The following is a 10,486-nucleotide window of genomic DNA, read 5'->3' as shown; positions in this document are numbered from 1 at the left end:
CATTCAGAGACCCGCCATTATACTTTGTGTGCATGTACATTTTTGTATTATTCACAATTTATTTTATACATAAACAACTTATAGATAATTTGTATAAATAAACGAGCCTGGGGCTGGGAAGGGGAAAAAGGGGAAGGAGTTATGTCTGCATGGTCTTAAATGTTGAAAACCCTTAAAATTTGTGAATATTATTGACTTGTCATCATTATTTACTGATCTTCCCACAACATACATGTGTCTTTATTAAATCAATAGATCATGGACTTTTTTTTGTTTTTGGTCATATGCCTAGCTCTCCTTTGAATCAGGAATGGTGATATAAATATTTTAAGAATGATTAAGAATTAAAACAGGTCTTGCACAATCTCTTAAGATTGATTAAGCTCTGTAATTGAATTAGCTATATACTGGTATAGCTTGGTTTTGCTATTCCAAACACTTTGATTTAGCTATTTAATCATACTTTTTTAAATGTACATTTTTATCAATATAGATAAAAGTTGCACTATGTTGACATGGGTATAAATTTTAAATTTTCAGCTTTGAGTTTTCTGAAAATAATGCATGAAAGAAAATTGCATTTCAAAAATTGTCTTCTGAGAATTTGCTATCACAGATATTTATATTTTGCATGGGGCTATATACCTGGAGTAATTCTCTCTCTCTCTCTCTCTCTCTCTCTCTCTCTCTCTCTCGATCGATCGATCGATCGATCGAACATCTACTTGAGTCAAAACTGAAGTGGAATTATAAGACAATTTTTTTTTTAATTGATGACTTTTTAGGATTTTACACTTAAATTCATACTGCAGCAAGAATGTTATCCCTCCCAGAAAAAAAAAATAAATTTACTCACTATCTTGTCTTTGATCTATGTCTATAATTAAAAAAGGACACAACCAGAAGTCTTTTAATGTGGTTTGTTACAAATTTCACTTGGAACTCCTATTAATTTGTTCAAGATCAGTATTTTCAGTAGGTAGAAATGAACTTGATCAATTATGCTTGAAAAGTACTCATTGTGAACAATCACCTGACATGTTGAAGACAGGTAAACATACCCCTCAGGGTATAATTATCATACAAAGGCCTGTACAAAATTGAAGTCATAATTAAATCATCATAATCTTATATGAAGAAAGACACTAGAGGTGTGATGAAATATTTAGAATCACAAAGAGTTTTATTTCTCATGCAAAATATTCTTTCTTGTGTAAAATAATTGTTCAAATGAAGGGCCAAACCTTCTTTTAAGGGGAGATAAGAATTAGTGAAAATTTAATGTTATTTCAAAAATCTTCTTCTGAAGAACCACTGAACCAGAAAAGTTTAAAATTATGTGAAACTTCATTACTTAGTGTAGATTCAACTTTGTCCAAATCAAGACCTTCAGGGGTAGGGTGCGGCCAAAATAGGGGGTCGAAGTTTTGTAAACATGGGAATGTAAAGTAAAACACGCTTATAACAAAGTGCCTGGGATGGACGATTTTGCTTTGTTCTAAGTGTAATTGCTTATATCCTTTAGGTTTACAATATATTTTAAAGTCACGGGGAATGAAAATCGCTTTGCTGTAAGTGTCATTTCATTATAAGCTTGTTTCGCTATAAGCATGCTTTACTGTATAAGAAAAAAATTCCTTCTCAAGAACCACTAGGCAAGGAAAGTTGAATCTTATGTGAAAGTTTCAAAACTTAATGTAGAAACAAATTTGTTCTTTCAAAACTACTCCTCCTACTGGTTTGATGCAACAAGTACACTATAGATACTAGTCTACAAATTGTTTTGTCAGTTTTCTTCTTCAATCTAATTTTGTCCGAGCCTTAACTTGAAAATTAAACCCTTTGACATTAAGACTTAAAACTTGAAACATGGAGAGGTGGTATGGAATTGGGACTGAGGCCACCAAACTTTTTTTTTAACCTTGACCTTTCGATAAGGCCAAGGTCAATCTTTACATAAAAATATAGTCCAGGCTACAACCTGAGAACCCTTTGACATTAGGATTTCAAATTTGTAACATAGAAAAAAGACATTTACAAAAGATGCACTGTACTAAAATTTTGACCTTGACTCCTTTCTTCATTCAAAGTCAAATTGAAAAAAACACCTCCAAACCATAACTTAAGAACCTTTTGACATTAAAACTTCAATCTTGGAACATGGAGAGGTGGTATTGAGAAAGGGTGCATGCAAACAAAATTATTTACCTTGTTTTTATACCACGTCATTAATATGGCCAGTGCATATAGTGTTTGTCATGTCCGTCTTCAGTCCTTTCATCCTTCCGTCTGTCTTTCCGTCACGCTTTGTGTTTAGTTCTGTTCAAAGCTCAGTTTCAAAGAAACTATGGAAGATGTTTTTATCAAACTTAATATGCTGATAGATATTGGTGGGGGCTATATTACTGCATCGACATTTTTTGACCTTGACCTTTCCTTTGACCTTGACCTCTCTTTACTTAAATTAGTGTTTAGCTCAGTTTTAAAGATACCATTCAAGATAGTGTAATTAAACTTCTTATGTTGATACATACTGATGTAATCTATTCCACTGCATCAACATCTTTTGACCTTGACCTTTCCTTTGACCTTGACCTCACTTTACTTAAATCAGTGTTTAGCTCAGTTTTAAACATACCATTCAAGATAGTGCAATTAAACTTCATATGCTGATACAAACGAATGAGAGCTATTCAACTGCATCAATATTTTTGACAGTGACATTTCCTTTGACCTTGACCTCATTTTTCTTTAATTAGTGTTTAGATCAGTTTTAAAGATACCATTTAAGAAAATGTAATTAAAATTCATATGTTGATACATACTGATGTAAGGTATTCAACTGAATCAACATTTTTTGACCTTGACCTTTCCTTTGACCTTGACCTCACTTTTTTTTAAATTAGTGTTTAGCTCAGTTTAAATGAAATCATTCGAGATATTTTAATCAAACTTCATATGCTGATACATACTAATGAAGCTATTCAACTGCATTAAAATTTTTTGACCTTGACCTTTCCTTTGACTTTGACCTCACTTTTCTTAGATATGTGTCAAAATTCATAAATGGGAATATACACTTAATTTGATCGCCGAAATATGGCTGAAATATTGCCGACTCGGCATTAAACATTAATAATCAATCATAATGAATCCAAAAGATGATTAGGCTGTTGTGTAAAATGTAAGAGGAGTTCTGGGAACTAGGGGCTTTTTGTAAAAAAAAAAATCATTTTTCGACTCCCATTTGACCCTCAGGGTGAAAATGAAAAGTCAAACCTTATTGCACAACTACAGGACACCACCAACCACCTCCCATAATATGATTAGGATACTGTGTAAAATGTAAGAGGAGTTCAGGGAAACAGGGGCTTTTTGCATTAAAAACGTCATTTTTCGACCCTATATGACCCCCAGGGTGAAAATGAAAATTCTATAACCTAACTGCAAATCTACATGACACCACCAACCACCTCATAAAAGATGATTAGGCTATAGTATAAAATGTAAGAGGAGTTCAGGGAACCAGGGGCTTTTTGCATAAAAAAACGTCATTTTTCGACCCCCATTTGACCCCCAGGGTGAAAATGAAAATTCCGAAACCTTACTGCAGATCTACATGACACCACCAACCATCTCCCAAAAGATGATTAGGCTATTGTGTAAAACGTAAGAGGAGCTCAAGGAACCAGGGGCTTTTTGCATAAAAAATGTCATTTTACAACCCCCATTTGACCCCCAGGGTGAAAATGAAAATTCTATAACCTTACTGCACATCTACATGACACCGCCAACCATCTACCAAAAGATGATTAGGCTACTGTGTAAAATGTAAGAGGAGTTCAGGGAACCAGGGGCTTTTTGCATAAAAAATGTTATTTTTCGACCTAAATTTGACCCCCAGGGTGAAAATGAAAATTCCGAAATCTTGCTGCTATCTACAGGACACCACCAACCACATCCCAAAAGATGATTGGGCTACTGTGTAAAATGTAAGAGGAGTTCAGGGAACCAGGGACTTTTTGCATAAAAAATGTCATTTTTCGACCTCCTTTCGACCCCAGGGTGAAAATGAAAATTCTGAAACCTTACTGCACATCTATAGGACAGCACTAACCATCTCCCAAAAGATGATTGGGCTACTCTGTAAAATGTAAGAGGAGTTCAGGGAACAAGGGGCTTTTTGCATAAAAAATGTCATTTTTCGACCTCCATTTGACCCCCAGGGTGAAAATGAAAATTCCGAAACCTTACTGCACATCTACATGACACCACCAACCATCTCCCAAAAGATGATTAGGCTACTGTGTAAAATGTAAGAGGAGTTTGAGAAAGAAGAGTGTGACAGACGGACGGACGGACAGACAGGAGTAACAACAATATACCCAAACTTTCTTTAGAAAGTGAGGGTATAATTATCTTTGTCCAAAAATTATCTTAAATGTCTTTATGCAATCTGAAATCTAAAAACTAACTTCGTCTGAAAATGTACGGTTGCTATAGTTGGCAACACAAATATTTCGGCGTAGTAGTAGTGATAGTTATCGCAACAACATAAATATCAGGCAATAATACCTAAACCCCTTCATATTATCCGTCTCAGGACATTGCATTACAATACCCACATTTGATTTAATTGGAACAACATTCTCCAGATTATTTTTTTCGATATTTTTACTATACAATGTGCAATTTTATCACTTCATTTATTATCATCTTTGATTATTTTTTTTTCTCTTATTCTCTTTTTAATTTTAATTTAATTATATGCTAAATATCGCAACATCTACCTAAGAAGGTCGATCGGCAACTTGGAATACACAGTTTACAAGTATGCTTTACTATGCAATCATTCTATAAATACAGACAATTGAAAGTGTGTCGCACATGGCCTGTGTATATTTATGGCAGCAGAGGCCTCGTTCACTCTGATACATATATTAGCTTTCCTTAAAACCTTGCCTGATGAGAAGAAAAATAATTTCTGATATTTGAACATTTAAAGTTTAACCTAGTGTCATCCAGCGTCATCAACATGAATTTTCTGAGAAATGGAACTGATCTAACTTTGAAAAGCGTAATGTTTATATTGGCGGCTGTTGCGTAACCAGCCGATGATTAATCCGCGCAGATCGGCGATCTCGGAAGCCTGACCATAGCTAAGGCTATAAATAGAAACTGTCAATATTTTGATAGGTTGATAAAAATATAAGGAAATAAATAAAATTTCAGTTGTTAATGCGTTTCGGTGTTTTCCCACTTGGAATATGGGTCATTACCTGAACCCGTTTGACAGCAAAATGTCCTCTGGTTTGTACCAAAACATTTTTTTTTTCATATTTTTGAATAGTCAATCGAATATATCCAGGAAGAAAAAAGGTACTGCTCGAACATCACTAAAATCAGGAGATTTGAAAAAAAATACATGAAAGCACGAAGAAAAAGCCTCGGACAAATTCTAGTGTACCAAGACGTCAGACAAATAAGGAAGGGGTATTACGCCGGGTTAATTATAAAATATTGTAAATCATCCTAATGGAAAAAAGTTGTTTAGAATAATTAATTAAAGAATTGAACAGAATTGTTTTTCCATTGAAGGGTAGAGACTTGTAGAAGAAAACCGTAAGAGAAATCAATAATAAAAATAACAAACAAATTTGATTATACTATATTAATACTTTAAATAGCGTGGCAAATAACACTGGATTGTGCCCGATATCAAAACTTCCCAAAGTGCGTTCCCAGACGGGAAATCAAAATGCAAAAGCAGAAAAGGGGCATCAACATCATCACCCTCACCTCCACCGCCATCACCACCGCCAGTACATCCGATGTGACGTGGAATAAACATTTGTTAATTAAGATATGAATGTTAAATTAAAAAATATGAACATTGTCCTGGCAGTGATGTAGAATATGTATAATTTACTCATACTCATTTGCCAACAATTTTACTAGAATGTATTGCTTTAACTTCTACACAAAAACTGAAAATGTCATAAGACATTATTGTTGATTGGTGTATTATTTTATAAACAAAAGATTTCGATTTCTACTATATATATATATATATATATATATATATATATATATATATATATATATATATATATATATATATATATATATATATATATATATATATATATTACACATCTTTGTGCAGTGTAACTTTTTTATGGACAACGTGTATCGATCGTCGGCGGACAAGTTGAAGCATATACTGATATTTTGCAAGAAAAGGAATTTCTGGCGATTTGACATCGAAAAATTTATAGAATTTTATTATTTCAAACATTACAATGACAGTATATTTTGAAAAATAATTATCACACTAGACTCATCACACACACACACCCCTTTCTCCCCAGGCTGCGCAAACCCACTGTATTAAATCACACTGCAAAACTTTTTTGAATACTAGTAAATGAAAATTCGTGGACAGGTACATTTTCATTAATTTTAGTATTTTGCATTTCGGAGTATATACCGCTGAGAGGCAATAGCGGAAAAATAAACACTTTGACATATAAGTTTTCTTTTGTCTATAGATTGCTGGGATATATGTCTAACTTATAAAAGCATATTTTTTACAAGATTGAGCCCACTAACCTACCTTAATTATATATATTAAGATGACCTGAATCACTTCATTTCAGTCAGACATAAAAGCCAATCTGCAACGTTTTTCTGCCCAGACACACAAGTAGGACAAACACATGAACACATATGCAATTATAAAAAAAAAGGGGTGTTTAAAATAGAAGGTATATATTTATAAAATATTTTACATACACTTGGTTTAACAAGATATTGTTTGTATATAATATTTGAAGCAAATAGGTTTACAATCATAAGTCCCTCTGCTTTCTGAGTGCATGCATGGGTAAATAATTGGGCTCCAAAATTTTGAAAAATACATAATGTACAGTAATAACGGTAGGAAAATGATAAGAAAGATGATTTAAGACGCGAAAATATTTCCTAAAGCCAAAAAGAAGAAGGAAGCTAAGAAAACAAAGAATTCAGATGGCAATCTAAGTGGTGAAAGCGAGGGAAAAATTTACGTAAGATGCTCACTTAAATTTATGCTCAGAAAATTGTGGATATAATAAACGGTAATAAACGCATTCCTAATATTGTAAATATACACTTTAGATAGAAATTAACTAACTAGAGAGTGTTAAAAAGACGAAACGTCATTATTCGTCATACCTCAAAATGGACATTTATTAAAATATTTTTAATATTTGCTTTTTTTTTACTAACCCAATTGTGAAATTGATTTGAAAGCCATTTTTGTGTATACTCACGCGCAGAAATATGCACAGAGAACCTCGTGCTAAAGTACCGTCACAATGAGGTTACAGAGACGTTAATAAAAAAAATCATGTATGACAATATAGGGCAGCGAGAAATTCAAACACTGAGTATATTTTTGGCGCATTTAAACATGTAAAATGTAAATATAAGGAATGCTTTTAAGTTTAGTGTGAATTATTGGTGTGTAAATAACACAGACTTGCACGTAGGCATATTTTTCATAAAGCACGCTATATGCCAACGTGACAAGTCTATGAGATTTACACACCGATAACTCAAACAAAACTTGAAAACATTCCTTAAATAAGTTAATATACACATGCAAATGATTTTTGGGAAAGACGTTTCTTGAAATGTACGAATATTTTTTTTTTTTAAATCTATCCTATTTTTCTATGTTTCTTTGTTTTTGTTTTGTATTTCTGCATGAAAAGTTCGCTGAACAATTAATGAAAAGTACACACTTTATTGCATATACTGATCGTAAATGGGGGAAATCCGCCTCTTTTGATTTACAATGTATTTTCAATCAAAAAAACTCTAGTGGATAAAGTTTCATTATGAAAACTGAAAACGGTCAAGATAATAAACAATGATTGCCCTCAAAAGGGGGAAAACCTACAAACAATACAAATTTGTGACAAGGGCATAAAACACGGACCTCCGTAAATTTCAGAGGTGGAATCAGGTGCTTAGAAGAAGTAAGTACCTCCACTTCACCGGATACACACGCCAAGAACCCTATGTATTAATTAGGTAGACGGTACATTTTGTCAAATTAAGTAAAAGAAACAAAATAACATTTGGTATGAATCTTAATTTTACATATCTGCACAGGTAACTATTTTTTTTTCCTCAAAATAAGAACAATATATTTCTAGTTTCCAATTTGTTAACACCACACATGTTATATGCAGAGGTTATTCAATATAAAGAAAATAACAATAATTTATAACATCTATGATGTAATTTACACGGAAAAGCCGTTAAAATAATATTTTTACAAGAATCGTCATTTTATGCTATGACATTTAGAAGCATTTAGAATACAAAGAATACAAAATTAATACACATATAAAGTAATTCTTTTATAAAAAAAAAAAAAAAAAAAAAAAAAAAAGTCTGTTTTTAAAACTTCCATGTAATCGTCAATCCATTGATTTATTGCGCATGAACCTATAAGAAAAAAAGATAAAGAAATTTAAAAGAAACAAAAAGATCTTTCATCATTAGAAAAAAGCAAAAATAAAACTTCGGACATCAGAATTTTGAATAACAGAAACTTGGATTTCAAAGATGTTTTTCATTAACTGATAAAAAAAAAAAAACAACAAATACAAAAAATACAAAAAACAAAAAGTGAAAAAAAAAACAGTAATAATGATGATTACATGCAACTAGAGCAAATCTCGTTGCAAAGCAACGAGTATGTCTTCCGTCCAATTGCTTGTAAGATGAGTATATGAAAATATTTATATCCACTGAATATGTTTTCCTTTATTTCTTAAGAAAACCATTGCCTAACATTAGGCATATCACGTGTACAGATTTCTTGATCAGTGGCTGTTCCATCAATGAAACGTACTATGACGTACCTATAAATAATACGATAATTATAATTTATAATCCTACTTCAAATGATTATTTATACAGATATAAATATAAACAATAAAATGTCTTTCTTTGGTTGTTAGTATGGAAATTAACGTCGCAGCTATTGCAGCAAAAAATTACATAATCCGCTTACGCGGATTATGTATTTTTTCTGCAACAGCTGCGACGTTAATTTCCATACTAACAACCAAAGAAAGCATTTTATTGTTTAAATAAACCATTCATTAAAAAGAAGGCCTCCAGACCAAATATGATGTAGATCTTTATTTTGGATTTTGTTTATTGGAATCTTTTCGTGACACAAAGCAATTCAAGACTGGTTTGACTGAAAATGACCCCAGTCGACAGATAATTGACTTAGGTGAAATAAATCATTTGATTTCATGTTCATATCTGCAGAAATAAGTCATTTTTAGTTACTTGCAGTTTTACCGTAGGTTGTCTAAAGTGACGATACTCGATAGAGTTAAGTCTGCCGTTTTGCATTACGTCACAACCTATGATGACACTGCGCTCAAGTTAAATAGTACACGCGTCCTAACCGCAAGCTTTATGGCTGGAAGTTTCTTTTTAACCCTGATTGGTTGCTTGTGCAACAGATTATTTCCGTGTCAATGTTGATAAAATGAGTTCACAATCGCACAACAGGGATGTGAATTGTTTACGCTGGGCGCATCTGTCGTAAAAGATCGTGACGTAATGCGAAACGACACACTTAACTGGAATTAATAACATCTCTAGCTTCTACTTGTCATTTTGAACAACATTGTTTCCTAGGTATATTACATGTACACATTTTCAATACTTTTTTGAAATATCCTGAAAAAACTTTCGACCCTCTAGATCCCTTATTAAAGGGGTTAGCCCCTGTTTGAGATAGCAATTGAAAGCTTTAATTAGTAATTCTGCACTTCTTTTGTTTATGTTTTAAAAACATATTTTAAGTTAAAAATTATAAAAAGGGTGTTATAAAATTTGAAATTCTCGATATGTCTATTTTTGGGACATATTGAACATCGGTGGTTGAGATAAACAAGGTTGCTCTATCATCACTGAAAATTTCATACTTCTATGTTCAGTGGTATCGTTATTAATGTATAAAACAGAAGACGTGTTTGAAATGTCAGTCAAATTATGTAGAAAAAAAAATGAATAATGTACCTATCGACGTTTAATCATCATCTTCGTCTCCCTCACTTCTCTCCCTTCAGTTATTAAAGGAAACCAAGGATTATACCACCCTGGAGATGACCAGGGACCATTGAGGTAAGCCCAAGCACAGCTATTAAACCACCAGCCCCCGCCATAGCCATTAGCACAGTCAGATCTTGGATTCCCATCATTATCCCTGTCAAAGGTGCTGAAGTACATCCCGGACAATTCAGACATTTTATCACCTATAACAGATTAAAAAAAACACTCTGTATGTACATTGATAATGCAACTGTAATGCGCAAAATTCATAATATTATATAAACAATTATTTTCCTCATTTTCATTGGCTGAATATATTCCTCCTTTTTGTAATACTGATCCCAAAGCGCGTCCG

General features: G+C 32.7%; 1 protein-coding gene across 1 annotated transcript in view; it reads right to left on the bottom strand.

Annotated features, from left to right (window-relative positions):
- Positions 1-10,098: 10,098 nt before the first annotated feature.
- Positions 10,099-10,486, bottom strand: part of LOC133186243 (fibropellin-1-like) — a 101,956-nt gene continuing 101,568 nt past the window's right edge. The window contains exon 18 of the mRNA XM_061321472.1: positions 10,099-10,334. Coding sequence (XP_061177456.1) covers positions 10,099-10,334 — 236 coding nt within the window. The remainder of the gene's footprint in view (positions 10,335-10,486) is intronic.

Source organism: Saccostrea echinata, unplaced genomic scaffold (assembly GCF_033153115.1).
Source record: "Saccostrea echinata isolate AGI-Se365-2 ecotype Australia unplaced genomic scaffold, CSIRO_AGI_Sech_v1 ptg000013l, whole genome shotgun sequence".
In the NCBI taxonomy this organism is placed as follows: Eukaryota; Metazoa; Mollusca; class Bivalvia; order Ostreida; family Ostreidae; genus Saccostrea; species Saccostrea echinata.
The sequence above is the reverse complement of the archived record's forward strand: the minus strand, read 5'-3'. Positions and strand labels throughout refer to the sequence as shown.